Source organism: Muscardinus avellanarius (genome assembly GCF_963383645.1).
Source record: "Muscardinus avellanarius genome assembly, chromosome: 10".
Taxonomy (NCBI): Eukaryota; Metazoa; Chordata; class Mammalia; order Rodentia; family Gliridae; genus Muscardinus; species Muscardinus avellanarius.
In genome coordinates, this window is record NC_137796.1 from 104558469 (window position 1) to 104584710 (window position 26242).

General features: G+C 39.8%; 1 protein-coding gene across 1 annotated transcript in view; it reads right to left on the minus strand.

The window, feature by feature from the left end:
* Positions 1 to 5332: 5332 nt before the first annotated feature.
* Positions 5333 to 26242, minus strand: part of ATF7IP2 (activating transcription factor 7 interacting protein 2) — a gene marked incomplete at both ends in the record, with an annotated part of 39717 nt that continues 18807 nt past the window's right edge. Inside the window, 5 exons of the mRNA XM_080703955.1 lie at positions 5333 to 5746; positions 6348 to 6433; positions 12333 to 12406; positions 22090 to 22250; positions 25336 to 25431. Coding sequence (XP_080560081.1) covers positions 5333 to 5746; positions 6348 to 6433; positions 12333 to 12406; positions 22090 to 22250; positions 25336 to 25431 — 831 coding nt within the window. The remainder of the gene's footprint in view (positions 5747 to 6347; positions 6434 to 12332; positions 12407 to 22089; positions 22251 to 25335; positions 25432 to 26242) is intronic.

Here is a 26242-nt window from a genome sequence, read left to right on the forward strand (position 1 = left end):
GTCTTGAGAGACAGGATTTCATCAGATTTAAAATTTTGCCTCAATTTAGTGGCCGTAAAAGACTAGCGTTTGGGGGAAGCCAAATCCACACTGTTGAGGGACCTGTGGGGTAGTGAGGCTTAAACACAGTATGTCAGGATGCAACAGATACAAAGGCATTGAAAAGGGTCCTGGAAAAATACATAGAAATGCAGAGAATGACTACATCCTTTGGTAAAGAGAGATTTTTAAAATTTATTCATGCTTTACAACTATTATTAGTTATTGTTATTTTGATACTGGAGATTAAACCCAGGGGCATTCTGCCTCAACCCTTTTTATTTGGAAACAGGGTCTCACTAAGTTACTGAGTGTAAGTTGCTGAAGCTGGCCTTGAACCTGTGATCCTCCTCTTAGCCTCCCAAGTATTGGGAAGACAAGTATGCACCATCACACCACACCCATCTTAGTGCTTTATTACTGTATCTACTGGGAATATGTCCACATATTATAAAGGCAATTTTTCTGTCTCTATGATAATTTCTGAGTGCCATGCCACCTCGTGCCCACCTTTCCCCAGTAATGTGGCAGTAAACAAGGTATTTCTAAGCCTTCTGTATGCCTGCTTTCTTCCTTTGCTTTTATTTTGGGCATCTGACCATTTACCAATCAGGACGTGCTGCATCCTTGGTATTTTAGACAACCTCATCATTGTGATTCTCCTCTAATTTGACCTTAAAGCCTCTTTGGAGAGTTGCTTAAACCATAATCCGAGCTGAGTGTGGTCCTTGTAATCCCAGCACCTGGGAGGCTGAGACAGGAGACTTCAGGTTCAAGGCCAGTCCCAGATTTAAAATAAAAAATAGTAAGGGTTGAAGGTGTAGCTCGCAGGTTTGCAGCCAGCCTCAGCTACCTGTGAGGCCCTCCGCAACCTGAGACCCTGTTTCAAAATAAAGAAAAAACATAGGGCTGGGGGTGTAGCTCAGAGGTAGAATGTCCTTGGGTCCCCCCCCCCTCTCTCTCACACACACACACGCACACACACACACACACACACACACACAACCCCCCCCCAAAAAAAAAACCCCTGTAATCCCAGGATGATGGGGCCCACAGGTGGCTATGGGTCTTTTCTTGGTGGACACCCCGATGCCCAAGTGTCAGCTGTAATTTGCACCTAGAATGTTCCCCAAAGACCCAAATTTTGAAGGCCTGGCACTCTGGCGAGGTGGTAACAACTTTAAGAGTCAGGGTCTAGTGGAGGGAGGTGGGCTTGGGACTGTGCACTCAGAGGGGATGTTGGTACCTGGGCCCCTTTCTGCTTATCTCTTTGCCTCCAAGCTGCCATAAAACAAGCCCTCCCCTCTGCCAACTGTGCCATACCTATGCCTTGTGGTAGGCCCCACAACAATGAGACCTAAGGGCCAAGGACTGAATCCTTCAAAACCACCAGCTAAAATGAACCTTTCGTCTTCTGAAGCTGATCGTCTAAGGCAATCTGTTGCAGCAACCAAAAGCTGACTAACAGTGTCCATCCCAGGACCAGGTGTCCCTCTCCCAGGAAACTTGCTTATGCTCGTCTGACCTGTGTGCAGTTTCCTAGCAAGAGTGTCGCTGTCTAGGGGGGTCCTGGCCGGGAGAAGGGCAAGTCCGCCAGATGAGGTGCAGAGGAGGCAGCGCAGCAACACTCTGAAATAACAGAAACAGTGCATTACTCACGGGCCGTGAGAGCAGAGGGGTGGCCATGAGGACCGACCACAAGTCCAGAGACAGCAAGGTGCTCAGTGAGTGCCTGGGGGAGCAAGAGAGAGTGACAGATCTGTGGGACTGTGCCTTTACTGGGGTCCAGGATGTTACCTAGGCAGGATCTCGTGTGGGATCCGACTGGTGGGTGTAGACCAAACACATGGGTTCCGTGGGGTCATACTGTGACCGAGAGGTGGTCACCAGGCACATCTGCACAGCCTATGGGGTCAGTGGAGCGAGTGGGTTGCATCTAGCTGTCCCATGGCCAAGTGGTTCAGGGACAACTGTCTGGGTGGATTGCACGGAGGAACTGGAGGGAGGTGGAGAACTGGAAACTGTCAAGGGTGACTGACTTCCTAGTCTGAAAAGTATCCAACTTATAATTAACATGGATACGAAGGCGATATAAAATTATTTATTATTTCAGGAGTCTCTCCTAGACAGTATGAAATAACGCTACTTTCCAGGATAGCCTGGCAATTCACTGCCTTGCTCAGCTCCCTAGAGGGAGGTGGTGCCTTCTGAGCCTAGGGATTCCTGTCTCAGCTGGGGGCAATAAATGCTGTTGAAGCTGGGTGTGGTGGCACACGCTTGTAATCTCAGCATTTGGGAGGCTGAGACCGGAGGATCATGGTTCATGCAGAGCCTCAGCTACTTAGTGAGACCCTCTCCGCAACTCAGTGAGACCATTTCAAAATAAAGAATAAAGCCAGGCATGGTGGCGCACGCTCGTAATCCCAGCAACAGGGAGGCTGAGACTGGAGGATTGGGGTTCGAGGACAGCCTCAGCTACTTAGTGAGGCCCTTTGCAACTCAGTGAGACTCGGTTTCAAAATAAAGAATAAAAAATAGGGCTGGGGGTGTAACTCAGAGGTAGAATACCCCTGGGTTCCATCCTCAGTACTGCAAAAAAAAAAAAAAAAAAAAAAAAAAACCAACAACAAAAAAAACTGCTGAACAAGGAATTTTGGGGGGACTAGATCCAGGGTGTGAGCTGTGAAGAAGGCTTGGCAAACTGCTCCTGTGCGTCCACAGTAGAGCCTGGAGCCACCAACAGGCAGACAGACAGGCTGGTGGGGAGGAAGCCAGATGTGGGCAACAGCAAGTACAAAGTAGTTCTCATCTGTCTCCACGCCAACCGTTGGCCTCGTGGGCTGTGGGGAAAGCACAGAGCTGTGCACGCTTGTGCCTGTTGCCTGGACAGGCTGAGTGGCACTTGCTGCAGCTGCAGGCCAGAGGACCAGCAACAGTGCCACGCTGTGATGGTCCATGTCCATCTTCAGAAGTCCCCTAGGACTCTGGATCACTTTTGCTCTCCAAATCTCAGGACACAACTTGTCACTGAGGTTAAACTTTGATCAAATGCCACTATAGCACCCCAAAGGTGAGCCCCAGAGTGTGGCCAAGTACGCTTCTCAGTGAAGACAAAAATGCCAGAGGTTCACTTCCCTGGCTCCCCTAGGGAATCTAGGTGCCTGCGGTTTCAACATGGAGCTCCAAGGCGGAGGATGGCACAGTTCTGTTGCGTGCGTCCCGTCCTCACAGGCAGCAGAGCATGGTGGACACAGTGTGAGCCCAGGAACTAGGGAGCCAGGTTTGAGTTCTGGCTTCCTATCTGTTGGGTCTCTGTGACCTTGGGCAAGCCTTCTAAGCTCCCTGGACCTGTTTCCCCACCTTTAAAACAGGTGCGCAACATAGACATTACATTGTGTGGTAGAACATGAACTGTATAGGCCATTTGCGATCCAGAAGGTCTGAAACTTTCATGGGGTTGCCGGTAAGATGGGACCTCCCATTTTCCAAGGCCTAGTCTTTAGGCTTCTTGGCAAGTCTATAAGCCACACTGAAGCCTTTTCTCAACGTGTTCAACCTTGGCTGACCAGTTTGTTCTGTTGCTTGCTGGAGACATAGAAGCTTCCCACTGAACAAGTACAGGTGGCAGTTCATGGAGTAGGATGAGTTCTTTGTACTGCGGCGGGACTTTCTTGTCCTTAGTGGGCTCTCTTCTAGCACCGCTGACACCTAACAGTTGAGGACCTGCCCCGCCAAAAGCAAGAAACATTGCTGCTTGAACCAACCTTTAGATGTCTGCTTCCATAGCAGCCTTCCTCCCTCCGCCTGTAATCCTGAAAGCTCTTTGCTTGAACTGTGCACCTACATTCCGTACAGCCTGTTGGTTGGGGATATAGTTTCTCTTTGATAATGGACACTAGACTCTTGTTAGGGTCTTTACTTAGCAAATAAACCTCTAGTCTACATCCAGCCTCTCTTAGGGTGAATTCCTTGTTCCAGGGGGCAGGTTACTGTCCACTGCTCCAAGCATGAAGTGGAGACAATCAGACTGGTTCTTTCAGTTGTAATGTTTTGTAAAGACACAGGTGACTGGTAAAAATAACAGGCTATTTATTACAGAAGATGTGACAAAATTCAGAAAATTTCAGGAAAACCACTCCCTGTTCAGTTCTTAGAATTTTGCACTGCATGCAAAGAAAGAACGCCCCTTTCAAACAATCTTGTATTTCTATGTTCTCAACGTCTCATTTGTTAGCAGTCCAGTGTGTTTCCCTTGGGCCCTGACTTACACATCATCAAGTCTATGTTCACATGTCCAGTTTGGAGGCTCCTTGGACTTCATTTCAGTGTCCCCTCAGGGAGAGGTATGCATAGCAGCCAGGAAATTTGCAAAAGGTAGCACCAGGAATCAACAAATTAAAGCCTTAAATCTAAGGTACACAACTCTACAAATAAAACAGCAGAGTTGGACAATGTTCTTTTATAAGAGGTACTATTTGTTAGCCAAGTACAGTGGTATACGACTGTAATTCCAATACTTGAGTGGGTAAGAAAGGAGGATTGCAGGTTTAAGGCCAGCCTCAACTTCATGAGACCCTGTTTTAAAATAAAAAGGAGCTGACGGAGCAGCTCAGTGGCAGAGCAACCCCTCGGCTCAATCCCCAGTACCACACATACACAAAAGATACTGTAAGTTTTTGTGTACACAGCACACAATGTTTAACAAATTTTATATAAATATACCATTAGACTTAGGGAAAACTTCCAGATTATTTCCCTAATGACTACAATAGCTGAAACAAACAAACAAACAAACAAACAAACAAACAAACACAAATCAAGAGGTACAAATTTATAGCCCACTTAGAATTCAAACAGAGTGGGGAGACATTTATTTTAATGAAAACCGTGGAGGAGATGTGCCCCAGGGATAATCCAGCCCCAGAAAAGGGCCAGTTTTTCTTGTAACTAAACTAACCACAAGCAGGTCACCAAAAGCTGATTGTCAACAAAAGCAATGGTGGCCGCTTGTACTCTAGGCTCTGATAAAGCAGCAGCTCACAATACACCTTAGCAGCACTGGTCCATGGTGGTGTATGTTTGAGAACATATATATTGGAAACACATACTGAATGCAAATCAGACATTAACGACAGTATAAGCTACTGATAATATATGAAAGAAGAGTCCCATACATACATAAAGGGCTCGCAATCTGAACTGGCCCTGGAAAATGGCAAATATTAGAGTAACATCGTAAACAACTCAAATATGAAACAAAACATGTAGCGCACGACATAATTTTCGAAGACTTTCAGGTAAGATTTTCAGAAAATCCAGGAATAGATTTTATATCACAAAATGGCCCATATCGTCCAAAAATGTCTTTTGATTGGACAGTAAAATAGTATTTGTTGGAAATCAAAGACTGGGATATAGTACAGGCCATCGGGAGTGGCAAAGCTTTAATTTCTCCAACTTTCTTCCAAATCAGTTCATTATCTGAGCTCTCATGGCACAGGAAGAGGTGGTAGCTCTCCACAGGAGCACACTTGGGGTTGATCTTGGTGATGTTCCAGGACAGGGCAATGCCCATGGGACTCAGCACCCGCTTCACTTTGAGTTCTGTCTTCTGGGGGGGAAGGGTGTCCAGGATTTTGTCCGCTAGTTCAGGGAGTGGTGGTGGTGGTTCTGGGAGAGGTGGCAGGTACTCAAAAGAATCACACTCCTAAAAGCACATTTGTAGAAAAGTTCAGCAAGCCAGTTTGGTGGGTATTAAGTATTTTAAAGAGGTCAAGTGCAGCTACTATATTTCCAATTCTTCAATCCTTTTACTGAAATGGTAGAAGGATATTTCAAGACTATGAGAGGCTGGATACAGTCTTTTCAAGCATGAGGCTCTTTTCCAGTTAAAATATCTACATTCTGAAACATCACTAATGCAGAATGGGGTACGTTTCAAACATTCTGAGAAACATCACATCTCCTTTCCAAACTGTGCTCCCAGACACTGCACTGATTTACATGACAGTGTGCGTGCATGGGCGTCCATTTCCCCCACCCTCTTCAACAATGGTTATTACTCTTAAACAAAATTCCTAATTTGTTGGATTTAAATTAAAATTTATTTTAATTTATGTAGTTTCTGAAAAATGTAACTAAATTATTTTAACTATATAAACAAGTAGACTCATAATAGCACGTTTTAAAAAAACACAGTAAAGCATTTTCTAAATTAAAATGTTACCCACACATTTCTTCAAAAGTAAAGCAGGTACTTCCCACTCAATTTGGAATAAATATCACTGAGAGAGCATTCATATTAGTACCTTGGCTGCATTTTCTGCCACTGGGGTTATTTCTTTTGAGTTTAAAACAGCTTTCGAAAGTGACTCCACGGAGGGTGCTAGACTCTCTGTGAACAACACAAGGTTTAAAAGAAGTAAAATTTAGGACCATGATATAGATCAGATAGGATTTGCCTAGCATGTGTGAGACCTTGAGTTTGATCCCCAGCACCACCAGAAAAAAACAAAAAAAAAAAAAGGTAAATTTACCTGTAATAATCAACTACAAAGCTCTTAAGCAAACAGCTTACATTGTAGGTGGTAAATATAAAATTTAAAAAATGAAATATCAAAATGCACTTTCAATAAAATCCCAGGACCTAAAGGTATTAAAGAGAATTTCCCTAGAAATGACAAGAATTCTAGCTGGGCATGGTAGCACACACATATAATCCCAGTACTTAGAAGGCTAAGACAGGAGGATCTCAGGTTCAAGGTCAGCCCCAGATTTAAAATAAAAAATAGTAAGAATTGAAGGCATAGCTCAGAGGTAGAATATTCCTAGGTACAATCGTGTGTGTGTGTGTGTGTGTGTGTGTGTGTGTGTGTCTACACACATATGACAAAATTTCCCACTCCCACTTTTTTTGAGAGGGAGTTTCATTATGAAACCCAGGGTGGCTTTGAACTCTTACCCTCAAGTTACCCTCTCAGAGCCTCAGCCTCCTGAGTCTGTCTACGTATTAGAGTAATTACTGAGAGGAGATACTGGGTCTCCAAATATAATTGTTTATTTTTTCTATTCCTGCATTTGGTCCTATCAGTTTCTGCATTTGAGGCATCTTGCAGTTCTACTACAGCCCATACACTGCTTTAATTATGAAGCAGCATTCTCTATCCCTCAAGTCTACTTGTCCAGTAACACCCACTGCTGACTTCTTACGCTCAGCACCTGTGTGCTTTTGCATGGTTTATTCTCCATCCTTTTAATTTGAACCTAGCTATATGATTATAGTCAGAGTGCTTCTCTTACAGCTGAGTCTGGTTTTGCTAGCTAGTCTTAATGTCTGTATTTCATGCTGTGCATAGACATTTATTATCAATATAATTGGACTTAAATCTACCACCCTGCCTTTTGTTCTCTTTTAGTCTCAATTATTTTTTGTCTGGGGTGTGTGTGTGTGTGTGTGTGTGTGTGTGTGTGTGTGTGTTACTGGGGATTGGACCTAGGGACATTCTACCTCTGAGCTACACCCCTAGCCTTTTTTTTTTCTTTTCTCTTTTGCAGGTCTGGGGATGGAACCAAGGGGGATTCGACCTCTAAGCTACATCCCCTGCCCTATTATTTATTTTGAAACAGGGTCTCACTGAGTTGCAGAGGGCCTCACTAAGTAAGGCTGTCCACAAACCACGATCCCCAGGTCTCAGCCTCCCAAAAGCTGGGATGACAAGCGGGCGCCACATCTGGTACCCCCAGCCCTTTTTATTTTTTGTTTTGAAATAATCTCACTACATTGCTGAGGCTGTCTTTTTTTTTTTTTTTTTTTGGTGGTACTGGGGTTCCTAGAAGCCCTTCTACATCCGGGCTACACTCCCAGGCCTATTTTATATTTTTATTTAGAAACAGGGTCTCCTAAGCCAGCGCGCGCGGCTGGCTTCGAACCTGCGCGATCCTGTCTCCACCTCCCAAGCGTGGGGATTACAAGCGTGCGCCACCACGCCCAGCCTGAGGCTGTCTTTGAACCTGTGATCCTCCTGCCTCAGGTCCCAAGTACTGGGATTATATATTTTCATGTCACTAACTATTTGTCTTTTGCACTATTATCATACTCTAATTTCTAAAGATATTAAAAATTCCATATATGGTATTATATCCTAGGGAAGATTCACTTTCCATCTGATATTATTTTCCTTTCATTTGAAGAATTTCCTTTATTATCTAAAAAAGTTCATTTTTGCTTAAATTTTTGAAATATGTATTTGCTAGATATAGAATTGTAGGTTGACAGTTATTTTCCTCCAATCTTTTAACGATGGCAATTCTCTTTTGGCTTACATAGTTTTAGCCAAGAAATCTGTGAATTCTTTGTTCTTCTATTTTTTTGCTATACTGGGGATTGAACCCAGGGGCATTCTACCTCCGAGCTCCACCCCCAACCATATTATTTATTCTTTATTTTGAAACATGGTCTCACTAAGTTGCAGAGGGCGTCACTAAGTAACCGAGGCTGGCCACGAACCTATGATCCTCCTGTCTCAGCCTCCCAAGTACTGGGATTACAAGTGTGCGTCACCACGCCCAGCTTGTATTTCCATTTTTTAATCACTAGTGTTTAGGAACTTGAACATGGTATGTGTTGATAGGGCTCTCTTGGTATTTATCTCACTTAGTTTCTTGGGTTTCTTGGATATGTTGGTTCATACTCCTCATTAAATTTTCATGAGCCCTTAGAACTGATCCCTAGCCCAGATGATTGTATTTTACTTCTTTTTGCTTACACTGGAGATGGCACCGCTGTCATTCTCCATCTCCATTTCCATAACACACATGAAATAATCCGCTCCTACATTCATTTTCTGTTCTCTGTGCATCCTCAGTCACTGTTGTTAGGTTAGGGAAAAGTGTGTGTCACAGGGAGAAAAGAAATACCCAAGAGCCTGAACCAAAGAGATGTTTTTCATTGTGAGTAAAAAACAAGTTATGATACATCCGTATCATGAGATAAAGAACACAGTACTGATGCTCACCAGCATGGATGACCCTCAAGAATAAATATAATGCATCATACTTATATAATATCTGTGAAATAACAATTGCAAGGATAAGGAACAGAATAGTAGTTTCTAGGGGTTAGAGATTAGGAACAAGAGGTGTGGCCATAAGGAACAGCATGAGGGAGACCTGTAGTAACAGAACGGTTCTGGGTTTTGCGGTGGCAGTAACATAAATCTACACATGTGACAAAAGTGTGTATAACTATAAACATATGCACCCTGACACACTAAAACAAAGTTCGTAAGGACGACCAGTGTATTTGGTTACCTTTTCCTCTTTCTTAAAAAAGAAAGATTAAAAAATCAAAACAAGCCGAGCATGATCGCACAGGTTCAAAGCCAGCCTCAGCTGCTGAGTGAGGCTCTCAGCAACTTAGTGAGACCCCGTTTCCAAATAAAGTATAAAATAGGTCTGGGAGTATAGTCTGGAGGTAGAAAGCCCCTGGGTTCCACCCCCCAGTACCACACACACACACACACACACACACACACACACACAAAAATCAAAACAAAAACGCTTTACCTGTGTTAATGTTCTTGAATAGGCCATCTTTTGTCAAATCAATAACAAAATCAGGTTTCTTCATTATAGCCTGGAAAGTTATTGTTAAAAAACAATAAGGGTTTGCTTCAACAGATGTTTTTAAAAGATGAAACACCTAATTTTAAATGAACTTTTTTTGTAGTGCTGAGGCCTAACCCCATGGCCTTGTGGATGTCAGATGAGTGAATTATACCCCCAGCCCTAGGTCAGCATTTAGAAACTTGAGACTGAACGCCCTCGAATTCTCTACGGCTTAACTCTACTATGAAAAGAGAATTCCTTTATGAAATACTGCATGGTTTCTGAGAATAGAACTGAGAATTTCAACGAACTTGTAAACGAGTTGTGGCTATGAATTATGTTTACATTAGTGCTCTGCTCCAGGTGTAAACTGGCCTAAAACCCGTTCAGCTCATTAGCCACACATCAATACTCTGGGTATGCCAACCTGGAACCTGGTTGTGCAAACTAGTCAGATATTACTTTGAGCGTGACACACACGCACCCAGAAAAGGGAGGTGAGTAAGGGGAGAATACAGTGGAGACACCAACCCCTAGAGGGCCCCGTGGAACTAGCTGAAGGGTGAGTATAAAAGTCATCCAACACGCAACAACACTGAACTTTCCTGAATTAACATATAGAAATTAATGATATTTAGAGACAATAATTATTACTCACCTTAGCTTTGTTATGTGAATTTTTGAAATTTCTTGTAGTTTTTCTAATATCTGAAAAGAAAAATTTAAGATATGAACACATTTGAGAAGTTTACTAAACACTCTAACATATGGATGTTAAAACAGTAATAATGCGGTTGCTAATCAAATGATAATTATACAGTCATAAAAAGCAACTCAATTACGTTTACCTATTCCAAAAATTGATGACCTAGTTAAGAAGAATTAACTTGGGTTTAAAAAATTTTTTTCATAATACAACTTTAGAACTCAAACTCTTTTTAAAATTTTTCTAGAAATTATTATTATTATTATTATTATTATTATTATTATTATTATTTTGTGGTAGTAGAGATGGAAGCCAGGGGCATCCTACCTCTGGACTATACCTCCAGACCTTTTTTATTCTTTATTTTTGAAATAGGGTCTCACTAAGTTGCAGAGGGCCTCACATATTGCAGAGGCTGTCCTTGAACCTGTAATCTTCCTGTCTCAGCCCCCCAAGTACTGGGATTACAAGCATACGTCACCACGCCCAACTCTAGAAATTATTTTAAAATTTGAAAAAGTAGCCATGCATGGTGGCGCACGCTTGTAATCCCCCACACTTGGGAGGCGGAGACAGAAGGATCGCGCAAGTTCGAAGCCAGCCTCGCTGGCTTAAGAGACCCTGTTTCCAAATAAAAATATAAAAAACAGGTGTCTTGGGAGTGTAGCCCGGAGGTAGAAGGGTTTCCTGGAACCCCAGTACCACCAAAAAAAAAAAAAAAAAAAAAAAAAAAAAAAAGAAAGAAAGAAAAAATTGAAAAAGTAAACTTGGAAATTATTTTAAACGTTGTTAAATCTCATTAAATTATCCAGGCTGGCCTCAAACTTGTGATCTTCCTGCTTCAGCTTCCCAAGTAGCTGGGATTATACGCATGCACCACCACGTCCAGCTACAACACATTTTACTTTTCATTTATAGTATCTTCAAAATAAGATTGCCCAAGATGGGTGAAGAGCACTGTTCTGGAACCACTTAGAACTTCAAATACATGCTTAACATCTTCTGTAGAGACAATTAGGTTGCCTCATAAGTAAAGGTAAAGCTTTTTGAAACTACAATGCAAACACTTGAATATACTAAAACATGAAATAAAAACAGAATTTTGGATAAGAAATTATGGGCAAAATAAGATGGTTATTTTAAGAAAGAAATGTATCACAGAAAATCTAAAGATTTTTACAAAGTATAGTAAGACACAAACTAATAAGCAACAAAGTGTTACCAAAAAAAGGTGAAGAAAACAAAGATAATATAGGCCAGAAGCTGTGCAGTGGACATGCCTGTAATCCCAGTGCTTGGGAGGCTAAAACAGGAGGATCCCAAGATCTAGGCCAACACTCATAACTTAGCAAGACTCTATTTGAAAATTAAAAGTAAAATAGGGCTAGAGATGTAGTTTAGAAGCAGAGCATCCCTGAGTTCAAGCCCAGTACCGCAAAACAAAGAAATAGATAAAACTTTAAGTCTAAAATAAGCTATGAGCCAGGCGTGGTGGCGTACGCTTGTAATCCCCGCGCTTGGGAGGCAGAGACAGGAGGATCGCGCAGGTTCGAAGCCAGCCGCGTGCGCTGGCTTAGGAGACCCTGTTTCCAAATAAAAATGTAAAATAGGTCTGGGAGTGTAGCCCGGAGGTAGAAGGGCTTCCAGGAACCCCAGTACCACAAAAAATAAATAAATAAATAAAATAAAATAAAATAAGCTATGAGATAATACTAACAGATAAAAGACAGAAAACCAATTATAACTACCACTAACAGCAGGCCAAACAATTAAAAAGAACATGTGTGAAAGAAAACAGGTAAACGGAAAGTGAAAAAGAAATGCCAATTATATTAAGAAATTATCTGGGTATTGTTAATCATAGATATAAATTACAATATTTTTAGAGTAGACATTTTAATTTTCTTAAAAGCTAGTATTTATTTTAACAAATGTTTAGCTTTCTAATTTGATAGATCATATTCTAGTCAACTTAAGATACCTTTTGGATTTGATGTAACTGGAGTTGATGAATTAGGATTTTCCACAGAAATCAACATAACATCATCAATGTTACTAAAGTGATAAAAAAAGTAAAAAAAAAAAATGCATTATCAGGCTTAAACATGCAACCAGTGGTTAGAATTCTTTTAATGTTCCATAACTTCTTTAACTAGGAGAACTGAAAGGGAGATGTAAATCAAATACTAAAGAAATCCTATGTATTACCAATTCATTTGGATGACAAAACGTACATGGAATTCTACTAAGAGATTCATAAAACATCATAGGGAACTATTTACAATAACAATATACCATATACACAGGTTTGCAAAATATACAAGTATCACTCCAGCATATGTACATAGTTTTATAGAAATAAAACATATAACTAAAAGATCCATTAAGATTCATAAAGAGATTCTGACTCATATTGACACAGGGCAATAATAAATTAAGATATTAAAAAAGGAACTGCCCCTACTTTACATTCTATCCCTACAGCAGCAATATTTGTCACAAATTTTCTAAACTGAGGCGTGGATGGTAAACGATGCTGATTATGTTTAGAGAATATTCTGAGCCAGAGGGCACTTTCTGCTGTGCTTTGACCTTGACCCCACTTTCCCAAGTTTTGACATTTTAATCAAAATTTTGAGAGTTGCATTAAGTTCATGAAAATGCTAGGTAAAATCTTCAGCAAAATTATAACATTTTCATATCTATATAACCTATATAGATATATGTATGTATATATCACATGTTTTAGCACTTGTATTTAGGTCTAGGACCCATTTTTATCAGTTCATTACATGACAGCAAAATTCATGATGACACATTGCCGAGACTGCCTGCTGCCTCGGCATCTATGTGTTGAGACCCCACTCCACATAGCCAATCGGCAACAAGCCCCGAGAAGGAGGTGTCGTCTCTGGCCAAAGTACCCCCCACTTTTAGATACCCTTCATGACTATTATTTTCTTGGTAATGATTCCTTTTAACTCTCTACACGAATTGCTCCGGTGATGTGAGATCAGGACTACGAAAGAAATTGAGTCTGTGGAAATAAATTCTCTAAAAATCTGTCTAAACGCCCTTGGCTCTGCTCAATAGTAATGAAAAAACTGGCCAGAACTCAGATGCTGTGATAAGCATTCCAGCTGCAGCAATCACAAATGGTCTCCGACCCTCATTCCTATCACTAACTTAGGTTAAGCCATTAACTCTGGTAAGGTAGCTCAGTTCAAGGTAACTGTTTACCCTTGAGATCCTGCCTAGAGACAGAGAAGATAAAACCTTGTCTGTGACTTTGAAGCAATTTAGTTGATGAACAACTTAGTTGCCCAAATACAATAGAGCCAAGGAAAAATATTGTTGACTTTTACGCCCAGTATGAGCATTCCCGGAGACAGAGAAACTGGCCGCATGGTTAGGAATGAATATGACAAAATAAAGGACAGACATTCTAAATATATATGTATGAAGGAAAGGAAATACCATAAGAGTAATAAAAGCATTTTTGCATGAAGAAGAGCTTATCATAAGAACGTCCCAACTGGGAAAGAAAGGAATTAGAAGGTTAGAAGCAGGTTGCAGAGGGTTTGTGACAGGGAAATGGATTATTAAAGATGAATAGGCTTTTAATAGGCTCGTTGTCTAAAGAAGAGTGTTTAGCAGTTAAGGAAATACATCTGACAATTAAATCCAAGAACTTTGTGGTGTTGTTTGTGGTATTTTGTCTGCCAAACTGTGTTGTGAGTTTGCTTAAGCTTTCAGATTTAGAAGATAAGATGCCAACACCTGAAGAAACCCTATCACATCCACCTGAATCACCACATCTCCCCACACTTGCTATATGAAATGAGCCCAAAAGATGGAAAGTTCCAAGAAAGTTAAAGAAGATTCCCCGAGAAGCCTCCAAGCCTTGGGCGTGCCTGTCTCTTTTGGGAGGTCGCCCTTTGGAACTGCTTATCTGCAAGACCTGGGAAAGAATCCGGAGTTAATCTCTCGAAGGCCAAAAGCCAGCTGAAGGACTAATTTTATTACCTTTGTTTACATGTCATTCATTAATATTTCACAGTGATTGCATTCACTCCCTTTTCTCTTATTATTAACTTTACTGGTGAAGGGTATAAATTTTGGGGGTTTTTGTAATAAAGTGTCATTGGCTCAAGAAGCCTTTGTCCATGTCAGATTCTTTCTAGAGAGCGCCGTCACTAGGAACTCTTAGTTCCTAGAAGGGAAAAAATCGCTGCAAAGAGGCTGCAGTACTTCACTCTAATCCTTCCCCATCTTTGCTGAGGTTTTCGACCGCGAGTGGACTCGCGCCCCAACAGGACTGAGCCAGTCTGCGACAACACATTATACACACAACATTATCTGGCTGGCTTGGTTCCCCACCTCCCTGATGTCCTCTCCTCCCTCTGGATCCCACAACTCTACTGGCCTAACTTTCATGAGAGCCCTTTTCTTTATTTCTCTCCAGCTTCCACATAAGAAAGAAAACCTGGATTTCCTGAGTCTGGCTGATCTCACGTAGCAGGATGTTCTCCAGTTCTATCCATCTTCCTGCAAACGACTTAATTCTTCTTTAATGTTGACTAAAACTCCATGTATCTCTACCACACGTTCTTTATCCATTCATTTGCTGATGGACATCTAGATGATTCCGTTAAGTTAGCTATTGTGAATTACGCTGCTATAAACATGGGTATGCGTGTATTACTACAACTTTCTGACCTTAGTTATTTTAGAAAGATATGAAGGAGTGGTATTGCTAGGCCATATGGTGGTTCCATTCCTGGCTGTCTTTTCCCCAATGCATGTTCTGGGTATCTGTCCTTGTCAAGGATCAGCTGGCTGTAACTGCATGGATTTCTCCCTGGACCTTTTATCCCACTGATGCATGAGTCTCCTTTTATGTCAATGCCAGGCTGTTTTTGTTGCTACAGTTCTGTAGTATAGTTTGAAGTCAAGTATTGTGACGTCACCAGTATTGCTCAGAATTGCTCTAGCCGTTTCTGGGTCTTTTGTTCTTCCATACGAGTTTTAGGCTGCTTTTTCTAGTTCTGTGAAGAACGCCACTGGTATTTTGATAGGGATTGTGAATTTATAGACTGTTTTTGGTAATATGGCCATTTTGACAGTATTTATTCTGCCTATTCAAGAATATAGGAGTTCTTTCCATTCCACTTCTTCAGTTTCTTTATTCAGTGTTTGCTAATTTTCATTGTTGAGGTCTTTTACCTCTTTGGTTAAGTTTACTTCTATGTCTTTGTTGTTTTCGGAGGCAATGAAGAATGGAATTATTTTCCTAATTTTCTTCCCAATGAATTAGTTATACGTCTGTAGAAAAGCTATTTAATTTTACAGGTTGGTTTAGTATTCAGGTACTTGAATTTACCAGCTCGTCTTCTTTTAAGAGTTTTTAGGGTCTTCTAATTCAAATGTAAAGCAGATAACTTCACTCCTGTTTTGATAAGCATCCCTTCATTTTTTCTTGCTAATTGATCTAGCTACAATTTAAAGTAGTATATTAAAAAGGAATAGTGATAGTAGGCATAGTTGTCTTATTTCTTATTTCTGAAGAAATACGGTTTCTCCCCATTCACTATGACATTAGATTCTTATGGTGTTGAGATAATTAAGTTTCTTCTAGCTCTAATTTCTTCAGTGTTTTTAACATAAATGGATGCTGACTTTTTTTTGAAGATTTAAAGAGGTTTATTAGAAAGATAGAAATACAGAAAAGAGAAATACAGCTCCATACCAGACTGGCATGGAGGGGTGACTCGAATGAAGACACCCTGGATGCTGAATTTTATTGAAAGCTGTTTCCTGCATCTAAGATGACCACGTCACTTTTTCTCCCTTGTTCTATTTGTCATGAAATTCATTTATTTGCTTCTGTTAAACCTATCTTGCTGCCCTTAACTGAACCAACTTGATATAATGAACGATGTGGTTTCGAATATAACTTGCTAATATTTTATTAAGGATTTTTCTAACAATGTTCATCAGGTATACTGATCTATAGTTTTCAGATGTGTATATACCTGATTTAGGTATCAAGATGATACTGGTTTCACAGAATAAATTTGGGAGTATGCTACTCTTTCTATTTAGTTCGTGTGATAGAGATCAGCTAGAAATCCATCTGGTCTTGGTCTTTACTTTGCTACAAGGCTTTTTACTACTGGTTCAATTTCATTTTTTATTGGTCTATTTAGGTTTTTTACATCCATGGTTCAACTAAGTTGGGTTGTATATATAATGAAATGTTTTTTCAAAAATTTCCAATTTATTGAAGATTTCAAAGCCATCTCTGATAATCCTGTGGATATCTGAGCACTCTGTGATCATATTTCCTATTTCTCCTCCAATTTTGAGTCTTCTCTCTTTTGCTAATATTAGCAAGACTTTATCAGATTATTTCTTTGCAAAGAAATATCTTTGTTGCATTTAATTCTCTATTTCAGCAATTTCAGCTCTGACCTTACTAATCTCCTCCTGTTTTTAAACTGGCTTTAGAGTTCATTTCTGTTTTTCTAGTGCCTTCAATGCATGATGAGGTTTTTAATTTTTTTAACTTGGCCATTCAATGCTGCAAACATTTCTTCTTAAAACCATCCTCAGTGTCCCACAGATTTTGGTGCATTGTCTCTTTATTTTCATTCAATTTGAGGAAATTCTTAAGTTTGTTCTTTTATTAATTCTATAATTCAATCCTTGTTCTAAAGCATATTATACAATCTATATATTTAAGTAATTTCTGTGATTGTTCCTGCTACTGATTTCTATTCCGTTACATTACGATCTATTGCTATTTGTTATTCACATATGCTAACAACTGCTCTGTGGCTTGGAATATGGCCTGTTTTGGAGAAGGTCCCATGAGAAGCTGAAAAGAATGAAAATTTGACTGCTGCTGGATAAAAAAAATTCCATAGATGTCCATTATGTCAGTTTTTTTTTTGTGTGTGTGTGTGTGGTACTAGGGATGGAACCTAGGGTCATTTTATCTCTGACCTATACCCTCAGCCGTATTTTTTATTCTTTATTTTTTGAAACAGGGTTTCACTGAGTTGCAAAGGACCTCACTAAGTAGCTGGAGATGGCCTCGGACCACGATCCTCCCATCGCAACCTTCTGAATGCTGGGACGACAAGCATGCGCCACCATGCCTGGAGTGGGTCCAATTGACTCAGTATTTTTTGTAAGTCTAAAGACTCTTTAGTGTTTTTTATGTTGGAATGAACCACCTCTGTGAGAGGTGTAAAGACTCCCAGTACTGAAGGTCTTAGACTTAACATAGAGTTTTGTGTAAGCAGATACACCAATATTTGGGGCGTAAATATTTACTATTGGACTGCTCCCTTTATCAGTATGTAAGAGACCCTCCCTCTTCTGAGTTTTGAAGCTGGCTTTGTTGCATAGGAGAGTAGCTACTCCTTGATATTTGGTTTTATTCGCAAGAAATTTTTTCTATCCTTTCACCTTTAGCCTGTGAGTCTCTTGTAAACAACATATTGGACTAAGTTTATTTTTTTTAAGGGGAAAGCCAGAACACAGTCCCCCACTACCACAAGTCATGCAGTCAAGTTTCCTGCATTTGGGGAAACAGCAGGGGCCAGCACACCCGGTGGGCAGAGATGAGCCTCCCTGGGAAAAACACCTTCAGGATCATGGTATTTCCCGTGCCAGTAAGTATATAATAGGAATTTTTAATCTACTTTGCAGTTTTTTTTTGGGGGGGAGGGGTTGGTACTGAACATTCTACCTCCAAGCTACAGTCCCAAATCTCTTATTTTTTATTTTGCTGATAGTTTTGCTATGTTACCGAGTCTATACTTGAACCTACAATCCTCCTGTTTCAGCCTCCCATGCCTGGCTCGATTTATGTCTTTTAATTGGGAAGCTGAGACCACTTACATTCCATGTTATTACAGACAAGTGTTTATTTTCTACAATTTTAATTTTTATCTATTGTTTAATTCACCTTCTGTTCTCTTTTATTCCTTGAATGGGATTTGATCCTGTGTGTGTGTGTGTGTGTGTGTGTGTGTGTGGTGCTGGAGATGGAACCCAGAGGCTTTCTACCTTTGGGCTACACTCTCAGACCTATTTTATACTTTATTTGGAAACAGGCCTCACTCAGTAGCTGAAGCTGTCTGTGAACCGCGATCTTCCAGTCTCAGCCTCCCAAATGCTGGGATTACAAGCGTGTACCACGCCCGGCTTCATTCTTAATTTCTTGTACGTGTAAATAAATAAACAAATATTAAATTAAAAATTAAATCCTTTTACCTCAAAACCACATTAATACCTGGTATAGTCAGATTTTTAAATTTAACCTGATATGAATGGAATCTCACTGCACTTTTGTTTCTCTATTACTAATGAAGATAAACACTTCTTCATATGTTTATACACTGTTTGGAAATCCTCTTTTGGTAAAGTAAATGTACAAGTCTTTTGCCCATTTTCCTTTCATATTATCTAGATTTTACTAAATGATTTGAAACTCTTTACTCTGTACTAGTCTTCTACTGTTTGTGTTGCAAGTTTACTCTCCTACTGAATGGCCTTGTGTGTGTGTGTGTGTGTGTGTGTGTGTGTTACTCAGGATGGAACCCAGAGGCATTCTACCTTCAAGCTATACCCCCAGCCCTATTCTTTATTCTTTATTTTGAAACAGGGTCTCACTGAGTTGTAGAGGGCCTAAGTCACTGAGGCTGTCCTCGAACCATGATCCTCCTGTCTCAGACTCCCAAATGCTAGGATTACAGACATGCACCACCAAGCCCGGCTTTTTCATATTTTTATGCCTTTTGAGGAAAGATGTTACTAATTTTAATGTGGTAGATTAACCAATTTTCTTTTATGGCAAGGGCTTTTATGTCTTAAGAAATCTTTCCCTACCCAGGTTTGTAAAGATGTTGTAATTTCTAATGTCTACGAACATCTGTTAGTATGTCTAAGTATCTCATTTCCCTTGATTATATTTACTTCCTAATCTACATGTGATTACTGTGTTTTTGTTTAGACTGATATAGGGGTCCAACTTCATATTTTTTTCCAATAGGAATAACACATCTTTAACACCATGATTTGCCATTCAATCTCCATCACATTTATACACAACGTGTGGGTTTCTGGACTCTGTAACACTGACCTACTTACTTGCCTTGCACTCTCCAATACTTTGCAACAATGTCAGATGCCAAATTCCTTCCATTTTGATTCTCTATTTAAAGGATATCTGTTCTACAATTATTACATTTATATAAACATGTATATCCTAGAACCAAATCAATTTATATTCAATTAAATTATACAAGTTCAAATTGTACCCTATAAAAGTAATTTTGACAAAAATAAAAATGTTTCATCATGTTGCTTTGTCTATAAACAGCCAAGGATGGTGGCACACCTGCAATCCCAGTACGTGGGGGACTAAGGCATGAGGGCTGTGGGTTGGTATTTTTGGTGTGTGATACTGAGAGTGGAACCCAGGGGCTTTTCTGTCTCCAGGCTATACTCTGAGACCTATTTAATTTATACTTTATTTGGAAACAGGGTCTCACTAAGTTGCTGAAAGCCTCACTCAGTAGCTGAGGCTGGCTTCGAAGCTGTGCAATCTTCCTGTCTCAGCCTCCCAAGGGCAGGGATTACAAGTGTGCGCCACCATGACCGGCTAAGGACTGTGGTTTTGAGGATTGCCTCAGTAACTTAGTAAGACCTTCAGCAACTTAGCAAGACCTTATTTCAAAATAAAGATGACTAGGGCTGTAGCTTGGAGGTAGATTGCCCCTGGTTCAATCCTTAGTAACAACAACAACGACAACAACAACAACAACAACAAAAACCCGAAAAGAACCACTAAATCATACCAGGGATACTGTTAAGTAGTAGGGCACCCCTAAGTTTAATTCCCAGGACCACCAAATATAAGTAAAATAAACTATAAACATAGTATGTTTCTCTAATTTTTCTTTAGTATCTTTGATCATCTTTTATAATTTTCTTTAGGTATTACGTATCTTGTTAGACGTATTCCTAAACTGGGCATGGTAACACAAGCTTGTAATTGCATACTAGGAAGGTTGAGACGAGAGGATCACAGATTTGTGGCCAGCCTTGCCCTCTGCAACTTAGTCAGATCCTGTTTTAAAATAAGAACTAAATAGGGCTGGGTATGTCAGCTCAGAGGTCAAATGTTTCTGGGTTCAGTTCCCAGTACCAGATATACACCCACCCCCCAAAATGTACTCCTAGGTACTGGTACGTTTTGGTGTTAATACCAACATACCTTTTTTTAAAGTTTCATTTCTTAGTGGTTTATATTTGGTATTTAGGTGATTTCTTACATACGAGTTCAGCAATCTTGCTGTAACTCTAGTTATTCCTAATAATATTTCCTTGAAAAGAGCTTCTTTACAGTTTATATTACTGTTTCCTTAAATGCTTTATACAACTTACCAATGAAGCAGTTCGGACCAAGTTACACATCTGTTACCCTTACCTGCACGCTCACCACAGGCTAAGAGTACCTGCTGCTGAAACAGCGGTATTAACTGTTGGTTCCTCTTTCACTATAGAGTATAAAGCGAGCCCCTGCAGAATTGGACATTTCGTCCCAGAAAGTGCTGCTTTAATGGTGCTTCTCTCTCTCTCTCTCTCTCTCTCTCTCTCTCTCTCTCTCTCTCTCTCTCTCTCTCTCTCAGCACTGTTTTCCTTTTTCAATCACTTCATGAGTTTTAGTAAATGCATCAACAAGTGTGTAAAAGCCAAGACTCAGAAATGTGACTCTTGCCTTCACCGAAATACCTTCTTTTGGAAGCTTCCTGGCTCAAAACTAAAATGTGGACTTCATACTGTAATCACGGACTTATTAGAGTATCTCCTGGAGGGTGGAAACTGCATGCTAAACACCAAGAACCTGCTGTAAATAATACAGCTCTGACATGCTTCCCCCTTTATTTTGTACTGAACAGTTATTGGGAGGGAGAGATGGTGTTCTTTAAACAATGGCCATCATTTCATTCACTTATTTTTTATTTTATATTTTCTTCTTGGTAAAACTTGAGCTATAATGCAGCAAAGTAAAACTACAGGATATTTTTAAAGGAGTGAATGTTAAAAAAATAATATTATAAGACTTCAAAGCTGTTGACAATCACCAGTAATGAGAAAAAAAATTCATTAGTATGCCCCCACTGACTATGCCCCTTGAACATCAATCCAGGCCAGGAACACCAAACATATATTTTTGTTAAATTAAACTCATTCTTCTCTACTTTGCTCCAATCTTTTAGGCTGGATTAGAGAATAGATGTCTTGGCTGCTTTATGATCCAATTAGACAAATAAGTTATCCTGATCACCCTGATTTGAAACCACCATAGTACTTCAACATGAAGATATCTAACTTTAGGTACTTCTTTCTGTATCCTAACTTTTGTATAATTTTTTAAAACCACTATTTCATAGGAATTTCTTTTTCCACATGTAGAATTAGAAACTATAGGAATGACTCATTAATCATTATACCACAGTAGGAAGGATCATGAGGAAAAACCTGATCACCAATCAATTCAAAATATTAGTGATATTAAAACTGAGAACCCATTCTACTCGTAAAGGGCAAGACTGTTCATATATTTGAAGCTTTAAGCTACTTTATGCTTGAGAAATAGATATAATTATACAGCATATATTTAGGTGAGTAAGTTTATGCATTTTGGTAGAAATACCTACCTTTCTGAAACAAACTCAACACAATCTGGTGACAAATTAATCTTTTCACTTTCTTTTTCTGAAAGGTTAGAAGGGTCACAGTTCACAGAAGTCATTCTTTCATTTGGACCATTAACTGACTCTTGATTCTTATATAAATGAATGATCTCTGAATTTATAGTCTGTTAAAGAGAGATTAAAAAAAGCAGTTGAAGAGAGGGTAAAATTAATTACAGGCAAAATTTCACTTGGAAAACATTTGAAAAATATTCTTGCATATGCATGGCAAACCATTAACAATATGTCAATGGCTCATAATCATTATTGTGATTTCTCTGCCAATGTAAATTTTTAAAAGCTTCAAGGAATTAAAAATGATGCTACAGCCGGGCGTGGTGGCACACACTTGTAATCCCCGCTTGGGAGGCGGAGACAGGAGGATCGCGCAGGTTCGAAGCCAGTCGCGCTGGCTTAAGAGACCCTGTTTCCAAATAAAAAATATATTTAAAAAATAGGTCTGGGAGTGTAGCCTGGAGGTAGAAGGGCTTCCAGGAACCCCAGTACCACCACCAAAAAAAAAAAAAAAAAAAAAAGGTACAAATCAATTTCCTACATTGGATGAAAAGGAAGGAAGGAAGTACCTAGGTACACTTTATTTCTATTAGCTTAAGCTTTAGGAACTAATAAGCATTAGACTTTAGCAAGGAAACTTTTTACTATTAAACTTCTATTAAATGCCCGTAAGAAATATAATTACCAACCCCCTTTTTCAATTGATGAATTTGTTTTAAACTTGGAACTAAAACATCTAGCCCATGCTTTGGCTGAGAACTTGTAGAATTTAAAATATATATGAACATATTAACCATATCAGTCAACCAACTGATTACCCAATTCATGGACTTTTCTTAAACACAGCATGATCAAAAATACACATATGCCAAGGTGGAATTTTGCAATGTCATTATACTGAGTAAAAAGATTCTATGTCAAAAATAGGTTTAAATAACACTGGAAACCAAAGCAAACAAACAGTTGATAACTTTTCAGTTAGTTCCACAACAAGGTGGCGCGGATTCACTTTCTTCTGTTCCTCCTGCTAATATTTAAATTCAGTGGATACTCATGACAACTCTGAAGGGTATAAAGAAAACGGCAGACTGGCTGGGGACCTCACTGTTGGAGAGAGCACACAGTGAATGCCCTGGGTGCTCTTCTTATTCTCCGTACACCTGCACTGGATACCACGGAAGGCAAGGCACCCGCCACATGCCCACACCTGCAGCTGCAATGGCTCCCCACTCCAAATGCCTGAGGAATCAACGGGTCCCAATTTACCAGAGCAGCAATATACACTGGGTCCCCAGTGGACACCTCGGAACATGGCAGTCCTGCCAGATGCAGTAGCGGTGGTAGCAGAGCCCAGCTAGGAGCCAACTCCTAGAAATCCACACACAGAACAGCAGGTGGCCTGTCCACTTCAAAGATGGTGTAGCCAGCCCACATGTGGGACAGCAGTAGGGCCTGGACTACTGAGGTTTCAGTAGCATCTCTATTCCACATCTGGGGCAACCGCAGGCCCAGTCGACTGCATGGCACTGACCACATTCCCTGCCGCTTAACTCCCTACCCAGTAGCACTACAGGAGTAAAAAGGAGACCCATGGAGCCAGAAGAATGAAGCCAACTAGAATACAGGCAAGAGCTCTGAAAAGTAAAATTTGGAACTAGAGCTCAAAAGAAGAAGCTAGGACCTACACACTAAGCCTTTGTAGTAACTGTCTGCTGAGAGTCATTATGCCTCCTCTTGTCAGAGAAACCTCAGTAGGGCTGAAGACTAACTTTTTGATCCTTCCAAGGGACTAGCAAGAGAGGGCCCAAATATGCCCCGGGCTTTCTTTCCAAAGCATGCTTTCCTGACAATGAGCCTCCGGATTTTAGAGTCTTTTGCAATCTGGATACACTGAGAATTTCCCAAAGTCATGGTTCCTTTATGCTAAGCAGTTCCTTGTTTTTCTTTCCTTTCACATTTCACCCTAAGAAGAAACACATCAAATCTTCCTTCAACGCTTTGTTCAGAAACCTTGTCAGCCTAATAAAAATGCAGACTCATTGCTTACAGGTTTGCTTTCCATAACAACTGTAAGATACTATTCAGCTAAGCTCCCTGCCACTATATATAACAAGAATTCTGTCCTCCGATTCCAATAACATACTTCTCATTTCCTTCTGAGTCCTCTTCAATAGTATTTTAACATCCAGATTTCTACCAACAGTCCGTTTAGGTATTTTCTCAGACTTTAGGATACATTTTTCCCTACTGTGCCCCTAATTTTCTTCTGAGTCCTCAGAGGCAGTCTTTAACATCTGTTATTTCTACTAAAAGTGTGGGTAAAGGCAATATAGGCTTTAAAAAAATCATATCCAAACCAAGCGTGGTGGTGCAAGCTTGTAATTCCAGCACTTGGGAGACTGAAGGATCGTAGTTTGTGGACAGCCTCAGCTACTTAGTGAGACCCTCTGCAACTTAGCGAGATCCTGTTTCAAAAATGAAGAATAAGCCACTAAACTCTATAGGATAAACATACTGTATCATTTTAACACTCATGCAATATTTTAAAAGCATATGTTTCTTTTGATACAAAATGTATTGGCACTTTTTTTTTGGTGGTGGTTGTACTGGGAATTGAACCCTTTGAACTATACCTCAGATCTTTATTTTTAAACAGGGTCTCACTACTTACTGAGGACCTCACTAAGTTGCTGAGGCTGGTCTCAAGCCTGTGGTTCTCCTGTCTCAGCTTCCTAAGTACTGAAATCAGTCATGTGCCACCATGCCTGGCTCATATTGGCATTTGAATGTACCAAATGTATGACAATGTACCAAAAATTGAGATCAATGACAAAATACAGATTTTGTAAAATAGTAAAGGCAAAATCGAGGCACTGAGTATGAGTAGTATGAGTAGTCACTGCAAAATTCTTTCAGTTTTGCTACACGTTAAGACACTTTTCATAGTATCATGGGGAGGGGGGTGGTACGTAGTCTAGGCAATCATAATTCCCTCTCTATTCCCTTTATTATTAATGAAATACAAGTGGCACTCACTTTACTACCTAAAGGTATCTGAGATTCATGAGAATATTCTAAGTATAAATTTATTATTCTTAAAAGCTCTCTGTTCTAATTTGGGAATATACTCATTTCTTATACTCCAACTAATTATAAGTCAACTGGGTTATTAAACTCCTGTGTGTTTATACCAACCTTAGAGGCTGTATTCCTGGATAATGTGTTTGGTTCCAAACAATTCCCTTGAGATAAAATTGTTCTAATACGTCTTTGAAGTCTTGCTATTTTCGCCTGGAAGAAAGAAAAATAAGTAAATACCAAACCACAGTACTAAATTATATAAAGAGGTTGAGAGAAACTATTTGTCAAAGTAGTCCTGTAAGACTTGGCATAGACTCAAACAAATGAGAAATTCTTATAGTTATCCTTTGGAATCCACAGAGTCTGGTTACAGATTATACACACAAGTCTGAGGATGTGGAAGTCCTTATGTATCATGGCATAGTATTTGCAAATAACCAACATATATTCTCCCATATACTTTAACTCATCTTTAGGTTACTAATACCTAACATAAATGCTATGTGACAGGAAAAAAAGATTGTATATAGTCAACACATTTTTTTTTGCATATATTCAGTCTGCAATTAGTTGAATACACAGATGCAGAACACAAATATATAAAGGGTTGGCTGCATAAGCAAAAGACTTAAAGCATATTTTATGCTTATATGATATTAAAAAATAGAAGACAAATACATGAAACTTTTAATTGGTCCTCAAAAAATTAATATTGATAAAAACACCCATCATCAAGTGACCAGTAACCAAAAATTCTAAGTTTAAAATAGGTTTTTCAAGCTCTAATAAAGGATATATCTGGGGTAAAAAGAAGCTGAATACATATTATCCTTGCTAATTCACACAGAATGCTTGACAGTTGCATGAATATTTCTCAAGGGCCGATATTGCTGACATATAAGTTCTACTGTTTATGCTATAATCTAAAATTAAGGTCTAACCAGGCGTGGTGGTACACTCTTGTAATCCCAGCATTTGGGAGGATGAGACAGGAAGATCGCAGTTCATAGACAGCCTCAGC